The sequence below is a fragment of the Eublepharis macularius genome, chromosome 4 (genome assembly GCF_028583425.1).
Source record: "Eublepharis macularius isolate TG4126 chromosome 4, MPM_Emac_v1.0, whole genome shotgun sequence".
Taxonomy (NCBI): Eukaryota; Metazoa; Chordata; class Lepidosauria; order Squamata; family Eublepharidae; genus Eublepharis; species Eublepharis macularius.
The window spans coordinates 168,020,879-168,036,552 of record NC_072793.1 but is presented as its reverse complement, the minus strand read 5'-3'; the positions used below and the strand labels follow the sequence as shown (position 1 = coordinate 168,036,552).

The 15,674-nt window shown below is 46.0% G+C and overlaps 1 protein-coding gene across 1 annotated transcript in view; it reads left to right on the top strand.

Annotated features, from left to right (window-relative positions):
- The first annotated feature begins 6,030 nt into the window (after positions 1 to 6,030).
- Positions 6,031 to 15,674, top strand: part of LOC129327789 (zinc finger protein 665-like) — a 32,740-nt gene continuing 23,096 nt past the window's right edge. Inside the window, exons 1-5 of the mRNA XM_054976543.1 lie at positions 6,031 to 6,756; positions 8,017 to 8,137; positions 8,394 to 8,476; positions 9,467 to 9,593; positions 13,487 to 13,564. Coding sequence (XP_054832518.1) covers positions 6,031 to 6,756; positions 8,017 to 8,137; positions 8,394 to 8,476; positions 9,467 to 9,593; positions 13,487 to 13,564 — 1,135 coding nt within the window. The remainder of the gene's footprint in view (positions 6,757 to 8,016; positions 8,138 to 8,393; positions 8,477 to 9,466; positions 9,594 to 13,486; positions 13,565 to 15,674) is intronic.

Below are 15,674 nucleotides of genomic sequence, written 5' to 3'. Positions count from 1 at the left end.
TTTGGGTCAGGCTAAAGTCACAGAGAAGAGACAGAGAAGAAAAGGCTGTGCAGGATCTCTGAAAATAGAAACGCCCGTTGTAATCTGGACCTGCCTCCAGCTCAGAAAACACAGGCCCCTGGTAAGGAAGCAAGAGACCCTTAAAAATGTGTCATATTAGCAAAGTCAGAGGATAGTTTTGGGCATGAATATGTTGTCAATATTTGGCTATGGCTACTAATGGGGAAATTATTATTGTTGTTTATTGAGCATAATTGCAATAAAAGTCAAATTATGTGCCATCAAGTTACAGCCACCATATGGTGACCCCAACAGGGGGCTTTCAAGTTAAGTGAGAAGCATATGATACAACTGCCTTCCTCTACATAGCACCCTCAGTCTTCCCTGATGGCCTCCCATCCAAGATTCTGACCTAGAGTGGAACTACAAGTGACAAAAGGCACAGGTTGGACACTTGTCAGCTTCCCTCAAGTTTTGATGGGAAATGTAGGCATCCTGGTCTCGCAGCTTGGCTGTCTGACTGCTGTCCAATCGACTGTTCAACTGTCACTTGTCCAACATTCTTCCAAGCTGCCTACGTTGCCCATCAAAACTTGAGGGAAGCTGACAAGTGTCCAACCTGTGCCTTTTGTTACTTGTAGTCCCGCTCTTAGATCAACCCTGCTTAAGCAGCCAAGATGTGATCAAATCAGGCTATACCACACTACCTTCTCATCCTTAAAGTCAGCTCACATAATAATAAAATAATTGCTTGTTCCATTTCCACATACATGGAACTCAACACCACCAGATTTGTTCGGCTACTAACGGGAAAAGGCATTTTAAAGGGATGGACAAATTCACAAAGGATGAGCAATCATCAGCCCTAGTCATAGTTGATAAATGTACGGTGGTAGTATATTCTTGTATATTAAGTGCCGGAGATGAAAACATTTGTGCCCAGCTTGACTGGAAACAGAATGCTGGACTAGATGGACCTTCGATTTGACCCAGCAAAGCAGTTCTGACAACTTTCTTGCAGAAAACTGCACCAATAAAATAAAATAAAATAAAATAAAATAAAATAAAATAAAATAAAATAAAATAAAATAAAATAAAATAATTGGCAAACGTGCTCAAGGTTTGTTTTGAGTCTTGCTGGCCCGACCATTGCCAGGGAGAATCTTGCCATTTTTAAAAATTTTGTTTTTAGGAAAGTCTGCTTGGTAATGTCTGAGGCCCAGCGGGAATAGCAAAGCCTCGTTTAGCTCTCCTCGCCTGACCATGCTCGAAAGGGTTAAACCCTGGCTTCTGGAGAAATTTGAGAAGGGAAGTGGGGATGGCGGTGTAGGGAAGCCCCCCCTCTCCTCTTGGAGGGAGGCTTTTGAATGGCTGCGGGAGAGGTGAGCGCTTGGGGGGGGGGCTTTGTGCCAAGAAAGATGGGGGTCCAGGGGAGGGAGGCAAACGGCGGGAGGGAGGCGGAGGAGAAGGGAGATGTTCTGTAGCCGCTTCTCAAATCTGAAGTGGGGAAGCGGTCTGTGCAGCTAGTCCAGGGCCCCCTTTATGGAATAAGGCAGGGGGAGATCTAAAAGTGGGTGGGGGGTCTTTGCAGCATGCGTGAGGGTTTTCCTGCAATTCTCCCCCCCTCCCCCCCAAAAAAACACTGGCTGCCCCTCATGTCTCGATCTGCCTCTCGGATCACCTGCCTGATGCCGCCCGGTGTTCCTTCCGAGCCTGCCTTAAAACCCACCTTTTCCACAAAGCCTTTGGAACACGCCCTATGCCAACACCCCCTCCCCAAAATGTGCACCCTCTCTGCTGTTAATCTCCGCCTCCGGCCCCCTCTGCTGTCTGTCTCTCTCATGGAGGATTTCAGATTGTAAACTCCTCAGGGCAAAGACCTGCTGGCTTCTCTGTCAGGCGCCCAGCGATGCCTTGCAGCATTTTGAAGAGAGAAATAAGAGTAAGCAAGACCTTCTTCCCCTGATCATAACTCAAGGATGACTTCCTTTCCTCCAACACAGCACAAATCCATCTGCTCCAAACTTTCCCTAGCCCCTGGCAAATTACTGGTCAGACACTTACACAAGTTTGCCCCAGCTTGGACACTGGTGGGGAAGCAGGTTCCCCCCTTGCACTTCCATTCACATTTTGGGTTTTCCCCACTTTTCCCTATTTGACCCATATTTTTACCTTTGGGGGCTTGTTAATTTTTTCTTAGCATAAGACGTTAGAATATTTATTCCTTTGGTTTATTTGTTTTTCCAGGTTTTGTTCTTCAGGTTTATTCCCGAGCAGGGAGAAAAGCTGGTTAGAAATGCTTTTTTAAAATAAATAAATAAAAAGATTCCCCCTGTCTGGGGTCTGAGTCCCAGCCCCCAGACTTGCCAGGAGGGAGCAGTGGCAGGCAAACGGGAGGCAGCGGCCCTACCACCCCAGCCAGCAACCAGGTCCAGAACCTGCCTACTCCAGGGGGAAGGGGCGGAAGGCCCAAGCCTCAGAGGGCTGGAGAGAGCAGGGAGAGAACAGCCAGTCCCACCCTCCAGGGGGAAGAGAGGGGGCTAAGCAGGACAGAGGAAAAGGGCCAAGGCAGGGGGAATAGGGGCCCAGCAGCAGCCCAAACAGAGCCCTTACCAGCCAAGGAGGAGAAGCAGCCACTACAGCCCAGAGCCACACCCCGGCTAGAGGACTGCAGCCTGGCTCAGGAGTTGCTGGGAGCCAAGCCCCTCCAGGTGGAGCTGCCACAGGCATTCTGGGGGAGGAGATGGGCAGCCCCGCCCAGCATCAATGAGCAGGCAGCACAGAAGCCGGCTGGGGCATCTCCTCCTGAGCAAGGCCAGGCAAGCTCAGCAGCTCAAAGGCCTACTGGGGCAGCTCCTCATGAGCAAGGCCAAGGAGACCTCAGCTGGGGATGGCTCACATTCAACCCCACCCTGCCAGCAAGGCAAGGAAGCCAAGAAGGGATTAGTGGTAGGAGGGAAACACCTGAGGGAAGGCACAGCTGGGCCAAATCAGGAGAGGGAACAAGCCTAGAAGGAGGGCGGGGCGGGGAAAGGAAAACCTATATAAGGTGGCTAGGAAGAGCTCTGAGGTGGTGGGTGTGAGTAAGGATGGTGTGGAGTGAGAGCAGTGCAAGAATGGAGGCTTGGAGGAAAGTTCTGGGAGGAGGAGATGATGGAGGACACAGGGGGTAAGCAGGCCAGGTAGAGCAGGCCAGCGAGTGGATTGAGAGGGAGTCAGGGTGAGGTATACCGCCTTCCTTCCACAGAGCAGGGTCCTGCAGCATCCCTGGTGCCCCTCTGATGTCAGGGCCGGCCCAGCCGGCGCCCTGCCCAGCGGCAGCAGCGACAAGCCCTGACACCTCCCACTCAGGCATTCATGCAGGTTTCCCTTCTCCATTTTATCCCTGGGGAGTTTTGACTCTGGAAAGCTCATACCCTGGAAATCTAGTTGGTCTTTCAGCTGCTACTGGACCCAAATCTTGCTCTTCTGCTACACACAATCACAGCTACCCATCTGTGAGATAGGTTAGGCCAATAATAGTAACTGGCTGGGGTCACCTAGCAAGCTTCATGGCTGAGCAAAGATTCAAACCTGAGCCTCCCCATCCTAGTCTGAAACTCTAGCTACTGCACAGCACTGCCTTCCTGAAAAGCACCTTAGAATCAGTTTTAAGTCACGTGTACATGGTAAAGTATAATACAGGCATGGAATTTGTAAGGTTAACAGCAGCTAGAGGGCTTGAGCTTGGGTCTCCCCAGTTGTGGTCTAGCCCTCTAACCACTTCACCATGCTGGTTCCCTTCAAGTCTCTAGGCTTGTTCACTTCAAGTCTCTAGACACCTACTTGGTGTCTAAATCAGTACAGGATGAACCACTGTCAACTTTATGATGTTTGCTGTAACAACCTAATTTAATTGTCACCCCTCTCCCCAGAATTTGTTACCAGGGATAGAGTCCATTCTTTATTGGGGATTGCGCCCTCACCTGTTGCCCCCTGCCCCTGCTCACCTGGCGGACAGAGGGGGAAAGGGTTGGAAGGCTGGCTAGGGGGCCCTTCTGCTGATGTCATTTCTGGTTTAAAACAGAGGCAACAGGTGCTCATGATGGCCAAATTGGTCCAAAACATAGCAATATATTTTAGAACAATTTGGCCCCACAGAGCTTCCATTGTTTTCATTTTAATAAGAAGTGATGTCAGCGGAAGGCCCCCCCCCTGGCCTGGACAGCACTCCCCAGTTTGAAAATAAGAGGGGGGGCAACCCTAGTCTCCAGCATGATGAAGAATTCCTGAGAACTCAAAAGCTTGCAAGCTGCTTTGTATCATTTAATAAATAAGTAACAGTGCAATCCTAATAAGCTTGCCAACTTCCAGCGGGGACCTGGAGTTCTCCTGGAATTACGATTGATCTTTAGACTAAAGAGACCAGTTCCCCTGGAAGAAATGAAAGCTTTTGGGGGGTGGACTCTGTGGTATCACATCCCTGCTGAGCTTCCTGTCTCCCTAAACTCTTCCCTCCCCAGGCTCTGCCTCCAAATCTCCAAGAATTTCTCAGCTTGGAGCTGGCTAAACACAGTTAAGTCCATCAGCATCAGTGGACATAGAAAAGTGCAACTGCTTTAGACTGTAATGTAAGTAAATACATAAATAAGTTTTGTCTGGTCTTGAAGTGTAATCTATGTTTCTTGATAATACTAAAAAGTCTTGTATTGATTTTACATAAGGAATTTTATGAGCAGTTGTTCCTTTCTTCAAAGATTTAATTGTCTTCTTAGCTTTTGAGAAAGGATGATAATTTAAATTGATATAATAGTAAGTAAGATGATATTCATTTTTTGTCATTTTGTTAGTTAAAGGACTTATAGGCAGTTTTTCTTTAAAAATAGCATATAATAACAAAGTTACAAACTACAGAATGAAACTAACTTTTTTGTCTGTCTGTTGGTTAGAAACTAACTTCCCCATACTCTAAACTGATCATTCCCAAGGCGCCTTCTGCATCCTAAAAAATGCACATTCCTATTAAAAAACCATAACAAATGACTCTCCTAGACAGGGCTTTTTTTCTGGGAAAAGAGGTGGTGGAACTCAGTGGGTTGCCCTCGGAGAAAATGGTCACATGGCTAGTGGCCCCGCCCCCTGACCTCCAGACAGAGGGGAGTTTAGATTGCCCTCCGTGCATGAGGAGGGCAATTTAAACTCTCCCCTCTGTCTGGAGATCACGGGGTAGGGCCACCAGCCATGTGACCATTTTCAAGAGGTTCCGGAACTCCGTTCCACCACGTTCCAGCTGAAAAAAAGCCCTGCTCCTAGATATGAAAAGCATACTCAGGGATCCGCATCCACAAACATAAATCACAGTAAGAAACACACACATACACAGACAAACCTGAAGAAAAAAATTGAATAAAACACAGCAGTAACGGAACAAAATGTTAAAAACATATTAATGTTTCAGTCATATTGATGTTAAAGTCATATTTATTTAGATATTTATATCCTGCTTTTCTCCCAATGGGGACCCAAAGCAACTTACAAGATCATCGCCCCCTCCTCCATTTTATCCTAACAGCAGCCCTGTGAGGGAGATGAGACTGAATGGCCCCACTGTAGCTTCCATGGCACAATGTGATTTGAACCTGGGTCTCCCAGATCCTGGTCTGACATTCTATACCACACCAGCTACCATAGAAGATCTGATATAAAGTGATCATATACTTGGGATACTAAAATGTTTTTTAAAACTTAGAAATCAGAGAACAGGGACTGCGTACATTTCATGCAATGCATTGCTTGCTTGCGTTTTCACATTCCTTTTTGCGCGTCTTTTTCATGTAGAGAGACTTCATCCTTAATGCAGACCAATAACGGCCCTAGGAAACGGTGCTGGAGAATTCTGATCTCTGCTGTGTTGCCTTTCAAGGAGATCCCTCCATCCTGGCCAGCTGAAAGCAACCGAGAACTAAGACTGTTTCAAGCTTCAACTCAGCTTACTCTATCAGCAAGGTTACCAGTTCTAAAACAGGCAGCTACGTACATCTGAGGGTGGAAATGGAAGGGCAGAGCCCTGCTGGCCTTCCCAAAGTGGAAGGGAGTGCGGAAGGAGAAGGAAAACCTCCCTTGGTGGGTCTCCCAGAGTGTGTGATGGAACAGACAGAGTGGAGAGTATCGGGCCAGGAATTATGTAAGGGTCAGCAACATCTGTGGGATATCCAATGCCAGGATTTCTTGAGGGGGCTGGAGTATCCTCGCAGGGGAGGCAGGAACCAGCTTCCAATGGAGCCCGCTCCGTGTGATAACATCAAGACTTTCTTGTCCTCCTTCGAGCAAATCGCCGAAGCCTGTCACTGGCCAAGAGAAGAGTGGGTGAGCCGGATCCTGCCAGCACTTAGCGGAGATGTCATACAGTTCTTTTGCAATTTGGAAGTTGGAGACAGGGAGGACTATGGGAAGGTGAAGGCTGCCATCTTGCGAGGGAATGCCATGCGCATGGAGACACAGCGCCAGCACTTCAGGCAATTCCGCTATCAGGAGGCAGATGACCCACGTCGGGTTTACAGCCAGCTTCGAGAACTTTGTCATCAGTGGCTGAGGCCAGAGAGACACACCAAGGAACAGATCCTAGAGCTGCTGATCCTAGAACAGTTCATGGCTATCCTACCTCATGAGCTACAGAGCTGGGTCAGAGAAGGGGGACCAGACAACGGTGCCCAAGCTCTGAGCCTGGTAGAGGATTTCCTGATGAATCAGCAAAAGGCTGAGATGTGGAAGTGGCAGGTAAGACCAAGTTGCTTAACCAGTTTTCTCTTTAAGGATGAGATGTTTGTGTGCCTTGTTTCTTGTAACTAAGGTTGCCGATAATCTTGGAGAAAAATGCCTTGTCCCTTTAACAGAGGTTTAAAGGGATGTTGTTTTCCAGGTGATATTATTGACCTCCATGTCATGAAAACGTTCAGCTGCCCATTTCCATTCATTAATCCTCTTAAAGTAAAAGGACAGGACATTTTTTCTCCAGTTCTGATTTGCACCTACATTCTGGATCTGCCACAGCTGAAACTGAGAGCCGAACTAAACGTGACAAGTTACGAGAGTTCAACATGTGTCTGCCTACCTCTAGGTTTGATGGAAAGTGTAGGCGTCCTTGCAGCTTGAAGTTGAATGTTTACAGAGTGGCAGGGAGGGAAGTGCAGGCGTGGAGCTCTTGCTGGGCTCCCCCCTTCTGCTTCGCTGGGTGTGAGGGGGGTTTAAGGGCCCCTCTCCTGCCCTCCCTTCCCCGCACAGCAGACAGGACGCCTGGCTGCTGCTAGCTGCTGGTGCAGCTTCGGGCGGGGGCCGAGTGAAGAGGTCAGCTGACAGGGCGCCCATCGCTGCATCTCCCCCCCTCACCTGGCCCCCGCCCGAAGCCACGCAGCCCGGAGCTGCATAGCCTAGCATCACTCTGCCTTTCCCCCCACTCGTCCGGAGCATCGCTTCATCTCCCCCACCCTGCTCACCCAGCCCCCGCAGATTTTTGATTATCATAGATTTGCCAAAACTCTATGGGAAAACCACAGTGTTTGGGCCAAGTCCCAGAGAGCACATCTGCGGTATGATGTCACTTCCAGAAATTTTCCAGAAGTGATGGCACAATGATGTTTTTTTAGTGATTTTTCTTCACCTGCTGCCCCGCTGAGTAGTAGCAGGCAGAAAAGAAGTGCAGAAGTCAGTGGAAAGTAAGAACCAAATGGGGAAAGGGGCAGAGCCAAAAGAAGGGGAAGAATGGATGGAATACCCCCTCATTTGTCATTCCTTATAGGCCCCTGCTTTGTCAATATCTATTATCTATCAGAGCTAAATGGAGCCTCCTTATACAGAAACAGTATACCTTGGGGTATATAATGTCGACAAGAAACGATAGTATCTGGTATCTGGCTAACAAAATGCAGTGTGAAAGTGTGAAGGTTTCTGTGTTGCTCTTATGCTCAGCCAAATCCCAGCATTCACCTTCCTGGCTGTGTCCCTTTGCCTTCAATTGGATCATCTTTGCTGTTGATTCAGGTACCAATTCAGCAAGTGGCCAGGAGTTCCCTAGAGCCAGAGAGGCCTCTGCCAGACCCTCCTCAGAGTGTGGCCTATCTGGATGTAAAGCCGAAAGAGGATGGGGAGATGGGTTTGCCAGGTAAGGATTTCGTTGCATATGTCACCTGGTAGGAATAGAAAAGGATGAAGTCTCACAAAGATTCCAGAATGCTTCAGCATGAGGGAATTATATAACTAGGGAGGAGCCACCCAAATTACTTTTCTCTGTACCATTCTCGGCATCTGGGGAGGGTGGTATGAACAAGTGGGAATGCTTCATTTTTTCTTGCAGACAAATTACACTGTCCCTTTCACCCCTGCAGCCCTGAACTTCCTTCTTCCTTCTTCCCTCACAGCCAATGGAATAGCATTCCCGAGTCACTCCAGTTCTTCACTTCCTCCCGAGCAACGAGAAATGGCGGAAACAGGGCTGACGGAGGTAGGTGGAGGCTGCGTCTCTTGCAAAAGGCAGAGAAAATCCAGATACCCTCCCCAAATCCTACAAGTAGGGCATGTGCTGCCCCTGCTGTTCCTTCCCAACAGCTGATGTTCAGAGGTACACTGCCTCTGACCATGGAGGCTCTGTTTAGCTCTTTCAACCAATACACCTTATCCTCAATGAATGGGTAGGTCCTACAAGCTCTTGGTCACCACCTCCTAGTTATTTCCTGCTTCAGGTGAGGGGAAGTGGTTAGTGAGTTTTTATTCTGTTTTGCTTGTTTTTAATCTTGGAGTTGTGAGCTGCCTTGAGACATAAGACAAAGGCAGGATATAAATGTTTAGGTGACTAAACAAATAAGCAGGCAGTTGGATCCAGTAGAAGAAGTTGGTTGAGTGACTTTTTCCCCACCTTCCTTAAGCAGCCAAAAGCTCCTCTCTGAGGAATGGAGGACAAGGAAAATACACCTTAAGATGGGGTGCTGAGAGCCAGAGTGGTATAGTGGTTACAGCGTCGGACTAGGATCTGGGACACCCAGATTCAGATCCCTGAAGGGAAAAAAAATCCTGCAGTCTGAAGTGGGGCTAGCCATTTTGCTGCTACAGGGCTTCCTCATAAGAGAAGCTGTGTTATATCAGATCAGTGGCCTATTTTCTCTTTCTACTGTGGCCAGTCAGATGCCACATGGAATCCTGCAAGGAAGGCCCACTGGCAACAGCTGTCATCTACTGACTGCTTCTCAGTATCTGATGGGCAGTGGCATTTGGCTTATCACCCCTGAGGCTCTATTGGACTTGTCGTAGCTGACAGCCAATGAGAGATCTGTCCTCCATAAATCTGGAACCCACTGCCAACCCATTTCACAGGGTGACCCAAAAGTCATAGGTGAGGGAGAAAAAAATGACCGTTCCACGTGCATAAAACAGGCCTGAAAGTTGTTTCTTGGGTGATGGAGGTGGGGTCTGAGCAAAGAATGTTTGCCTTTTTCAGGGACCTGCGAGCTTCAAGGAGATGGACATTTCTTTTGACAAGGACAAGCAGTCTCTGGAACCTTCGGGCCAGAGAACCATGTTCTGGCAAGTCAAAGAAGAGATCTATGGGAATGCAGCATCTTTGGGTAAAGATTGCTTCTGCTGAGGCCAATAAATACAGCAAGTGAAAAGATGCTTCTTGCTATTGTTAAGGGCATTGTTTTATGGCAGAGAATGCAGGGTTCACGTTTTAAATTAGTAGAGAGGAAAAAATGTGCGTCACAATGTCAGACGATTGCTACGATCCAGCCAAAGTGATTCATAAACACATGAAGCTATCTTCTGCCAGATCAGAACTTTGACCCATCAGAGCCACTGCTGTCTACTTAAACCAGCAGTGGCTCTCTACAGGGTCTCAAGCAAATTTCTTTCACATCACCTATTATGACCTATTATTATCGGGGATTGAACCGGAGACCATCTGCATGCTAACAAGATGTCCTGCTACTGAACCACGACCCCACCCGTTCATGCTGAAGCCCTGTTGGTGTTACTGGGGAAAATTTAAGCACCTGCTTAATTTAGTAAAGAGTCCAGTAGCACCTTTAAGACTAACCAACTTTATTGTAGCATAAACTGTGGTTCTGGAGGGCTTATGCTACAATAAAGTTGGTCTTAAAGGTGCTACTGGACTCTTTACTATTTTGCAACTGCACACTAACATGGCTAACTATTCTGGATCTGCTTAATTTAGGCAGCAATCCTAAAAACTCTTTCCTGGGAGAAAGCCCCAGTGAATAATAGACCTGCTTAGGGCTGCTCTCTTTATGATCTACAGAAATCTTTGAAGTGCTTGGGATGTGGAGTGGCATGGTATAGCCCGATCTCGTCAGGTCTCTGAAGCTAACCAGAGTCCATACTTGCATGGGGGACCACCAAGGAAGACTCTGCAGAGGAGGACAATGACAAACCACTTCTGCTTCTCACGTGCCTAAAAACCCCTTACTGAGAGTTGCCTAAGTCAGTTGCAACTTGACAACACATACGTAGAACATTTTGCAGCACAATCCTATGCAGAGTTATTCCAGTCTAAGAGCCAAAACACATGAGAAGAAATACCTAGGTTCAGCACGTGTTCTCTTACCTCAAGGTTTGCTGGGATCTGTAGGCATCCTGGAAGCTTAAAGTTTAGCATACAGGCGCCTGTATTTCCCTTCCCCTTCCTGCTGCTCTGTAAATGCTAAACTTTAAGCTGCCAAGACACCTACACTTCCCAACAAACCTTGAGGTAAGAGAACAAGTTTAGCATTTACAGAGCAGCAGGAAGGGGAAGGGAAATACAGGCGCCTGTATTTCCCTTCCTGCTGCTCTGTAAATGCTAACCTTTAAGCTTCCAGGACGCCTACCGATCCCGGCAAACCTTGAGGTAAGAGAACACGTGCTGAACCTAGGTATTTCTTCTCGTGTGTTTTGGCTCTAAGCCTTTTGGTTTCAGTGGGCTTAGATAGGAATAACTCTTGCATAGGATAGTTTCAGGTGGTTGGCAGTATGCATAGGGCTGTATAGCTTTTCTTAGATTGTTCCCAGTACACATATGGGAAATGGAGGAAGGTAGGCAAAGACACTATCACATCCCAGTCCTAAATCAACTAAGACATGCCCCTTCTCCTCCCATCCCTTGAGTGAAGAGAAATTAACAGCACAGTCTAAACAGAGTTTCGCCCTTCTATTAATGTCAGTGGGTTTAGAAGGGTATAACTTTGCTCAGGATTGGATTTTAAGACTGCAATTCTATGTACACATACTTTGGAATAAGGCCCATTGCTTTTTGTAGGGTCAACTTCCGGGTAATCCTGCACAGGTTTGCACTGCAGTCTGCAAATATTTTCCATGCGTGAGAAGTCAGTTTGTATTTAATTCAATTCTTTTAAATAAGGGCTTCTGAATTTTGAGAATTTTGTCTTGCATTTTGCAAATGACAGAAACTATTTTAGAGGCTCCAGTAAAAAAAGTTGGATACATATGAATTCCATAGTTTTTTAAAAGAAGGGGCTTTCTTTTAGTATAACGTTTTTGAAGATAAATGGTTTGATTTTAACTGAGTTCAGTTTAATTAATAATAATAATAATAATAATAATAGTTTATTTATATATGGCTCTTCTGAAGAGATGAGTGCCCGCTCAGAGCAGTGAACAAGACCAGTGTTATCATTATTCTTACAATGCAACTAGGGAACTGGGCTGGGCTACAAGAATGACTTACGCAAAGCCACTAACTGGGCTTGTGGCAGCAGTGGGATTTGAACCAGCAAAGTGCTGTTTACAGCTCAATTACTTAATGACATTTAGTTTAACGCCATGCCAGCCAGCAACTTATATAAAACTAGAAAATGGCTGACCTTTGTGTACAATTTGTAGTCAGCCAATGTAAAGCAGTGTAGTGGTTAGAGTGTTGGACTAGGCTTGGGAGGACACAAGTTCACTTATCCACAGCCATACAGCCATGATGCACTCTGGGTGACCTTGGGCTCATCATTTACTTTCAACCTATCCTACCTTTCAGGGATATTGTGAAGATGAAACAGGAAAGGAGGAATCATGTAGGCTGCCCTGAGCTTCTTGAGCACTATGGCTTGTATCCTATGCTCCTGTTCTAATGAAATAAGAGGAGCAGGGATGGAGAGGCAGTTTGGTGTAGTGGTTAGGAGTGCGGGACTCTAATCTGAAGAGCCAGGTTTGATTCCCCACTCCTCCACTTGAAGCCTGCTGGGTGACCGTGGGTCAGTCACAGCTTCTAGGAGCCCTCTCAGCCCCACCCACCTCACAGAGTGTTTGTTGTTGTGGGGATAATAACATACTTTGTAAACCGCTCTGAGTGGGTGTTAAGTCATCCTGAAGGGCGGTATATAAATCGAATGTTGTTATTATTATCCTTTCTTCCTCTCTCAGTGGCCCTTCTCTTTAACCCCCTTGATATTCCTGGGGCTCCACTGATCCTCAGGGGCATAATTTCATTGGGCAGAGAAGACCACAGTGGAAATGGGCAGGTTGGGAAGATGGCAGTTTTGTCCAATTGTGCTGCAAAAGTTTACAAACCATAGGATCCAAGCTGTAAAGAACAGCCCTGCTGGATCCAGTCCGTGTTCCGTCTAGTTCAGCATCTTGTCTTACACAGTGGACAACCAGATGCACTTGGAAGGCCTACAAGCAAGCCCCTGAGATCAGAGCTCTTGTTGCTCATATTCAGAAGGACACTGCTTCTGAATGTGGAGGTTCCATTTAGTAATCGTGGCTAACAGCTATTGATGGATGAATCTTCCTTGAATGTATTTAGATCCTCCTTTGAAGTCAGCCAACTCTTGTGGCCCTGAGTTCCGCATCCTCTCACTCAAGAAGCATTTTTCTTTTTTGGCTATGAAATATATAGCGTGTTGTTTAGTGATACTATATTAATAAATACTAAATATGCAAGAGAAATATATAAATTTGTTCTGTGGAAACTGAATTTTTTTCATTTTGTGTTGAGGATGGGGAAAGTAACATGGAGTTACTTTGCAAATGGGTAGCAAAAAGTACAGTAAGTTTAGAAGTTAGTTCTGCTTAGGGTTGCCAGCTTCAAGTTGGGAAATTCCTGGAGATTTACGGGCAAAGCCCGGGAATATCATACTCTAAAGTCTAGTCTTCAAAGTTGCCATTTTCTCCAGGCGAACTGAACGCTGTAACTCTGTAATATGGTGATCTGTTGTAATTTTGGGAGATCTCCAGGCCACAGCTGGAGATTGGCAAACTTAGTCGTGCTTTAGAAAAGTTTACAAACCATGGAGTTAACCTACATACATGCATTCACAGAACCCAGCCTGGTGTTTGCTTTTAAACCAGGATTCTCTCATTCTCTGTAGAAGAAGGGAGGAAAGGAGAGGGGGGCATGTTTGAGCTTCTCAGCATGCCAGGTTTGTGTACACTGTTATTTAATGTGAGGTCTGAATGTACCCATTTTGTGAACTTTTGAAACAGTAATTCTCTTTTCTCCTTATCCAAGAGGGACTTCTGATTCCAAAGCCTGACCCAGTTTTCCATTCAGAAAAAGGGGAGATGTTATTCCAGGACCCAGAATCGGGTAAGGGGGGTTCCCTCTGAAGGGAACTTACTTTTGCGTCTTCTCTCTGGGAATCGTTGTTCTCAAAAGAAGGATGCCATTATCAAAAGAAGCAATGGTAACAAGTGATCTGAAGTTAGCAAACTTTCATTGTACTTCTTCAAAGTTTGCCAAATTTATTGTGGACTGACCTTCTCTTTCCAAGTTTCATTTTATCACTCTGTGATCTAGTTCCCAAGGTAGACATGCACATTCCACATTGGTCTGTGGTTAGTTTTCCATTCCTTTTATCCCCCTGATAATGCCGCACTGGGTCTGCAGTTTGGGGGGGGGGTGCTGTCATGGGAGAGGGGGGGCTACTTTATTTCTCACCCTCACAATATTTTATTTAATTGATTTGGAAAATTTATGTCACCTGTACAGAGACCTGCTTTAAAAATACACGATAAAATCATAAGAACAACTGGACGAACTATTAAAACAAGTAATAAAAACAATAAACAGTAGAACCCAACATTCAGCTGTGTAAAATGAAATCCATAAAACAGATCTCTGGTTATAAGTAGACCATAAAAATAGTTATGGATCCTCTGGATCCATAAAAATAGTTAAGAACCCTATGGAACTTCTCAACTAAAAGAAGTGTTTTGGCTTGACACCTATAGAAGGGTAAGGTAACTTCAGATGGGAAGGCATTCTAAATTTGAAGGGGTCACCACTGAAAAATCCCTGACTCTGGTTGCCACTCCCCTCACGTCCAAAGGCAAGGCCAAACAAGATGTGCGAGGTTTTAAAGATTTGGGTTCCCAAATGGAACCCAAAAGAAGAGGCTTCTGCCTCTCACCCATGCCATTTTCACACGCTGAAACAGTCCTGAGGAGGAGTTGTTTCCCCGTTTTTGCTTCTCCATGTGGTGTATTTAGAACACTGGGAAGACTTGTGCTGAAATTCCATTTGCCCTGAAATCTTCATGAGTGGTCTTGGGACAGCTGCATAACTTTTACCTCGCGGGAGTGCTGTGAAGATAAAATGTGGGAGGAGAGAGTGTGACATAAGTGTTCTGTAAAATCAAAAAGAGTCCAGTAGCACCTTTAAGACTAACCAATTTTATTGTAGCATAAGCTTTCGAGAATCACAGTTCTTTTGCATAGAGGCTGGCTGGTTTGTCCAATGTACAGAGCAGAAGGACATTGTTGGCACATGAGGGCATATATCAGATTGGAGGATGAGCAGCTGTAAGAGCCAGAGACAGTGTAGTTGATGCCATTGGGTCCTGTAATTACAGGAACTCTACACAAAAGAATAAATGGACACAAATCTGACATTAGAAATGGCAACGTCCAGAAACCAGTGGGAGAACACTTCAATCTACCAGGACATTCCATCAAAGATTTAAAGGTCGCTGTAGTCTTAAAGGTGCTACTGGACTTTTTGATTTTGCTACTACAGACTAACATGGCTAACTCCTCTGGCTCTATAAGTGTTCTGTGGGGGTGCAGACCACCACAAGGGTGAGGCCCAGTGCAAAAGGACCCAATTATTTTACAGATATCAATTGAACATCCCAGCCAGAAGGAGAATCGTTCAGTCACGAATGCTTGTTCTGACATAAATAAATTGTAGGGCCAAGATTCATATTATTTAATTATAGAGATGTTTAAAGACATGGCATGCTAGTGTGGGGCCCCCATTATGTCACATGTAGGTCTTCTGGTAATATGTGCTCCCCACAGGGCTATATGTGACAAGGGAAAAATCATGTATCTTGCCCTGAGCTTCTTGGAGGAAGAGCGAGAGAAAAATGTAGCACAATTTTGCTTTGATTTACTGTTAGCATAAAGGAGAATGAGAGTTATTAATCTGCTACACCATTCCCCCCAAGGAGTCCAGAGAAGTACACGTAGTTCTTCCCTGTCTGCATTTTATCCTCCCAACAACCAGGTGGGGGTAGGTTAGGCTAAGAGACAATGACTGGCCCATGGTCACCTAGTGAGGTTTTCCATCAGTCCTTAATAGTAATGGTGAATTGTGCCTACATCAAAGGTACACAAGAAAGGGAGATGGGATTCAGTCTATCACCTAATGCTTTATAAAAATCTGGTTTCACTTAGCAGAACTGGGAGGAATGCTG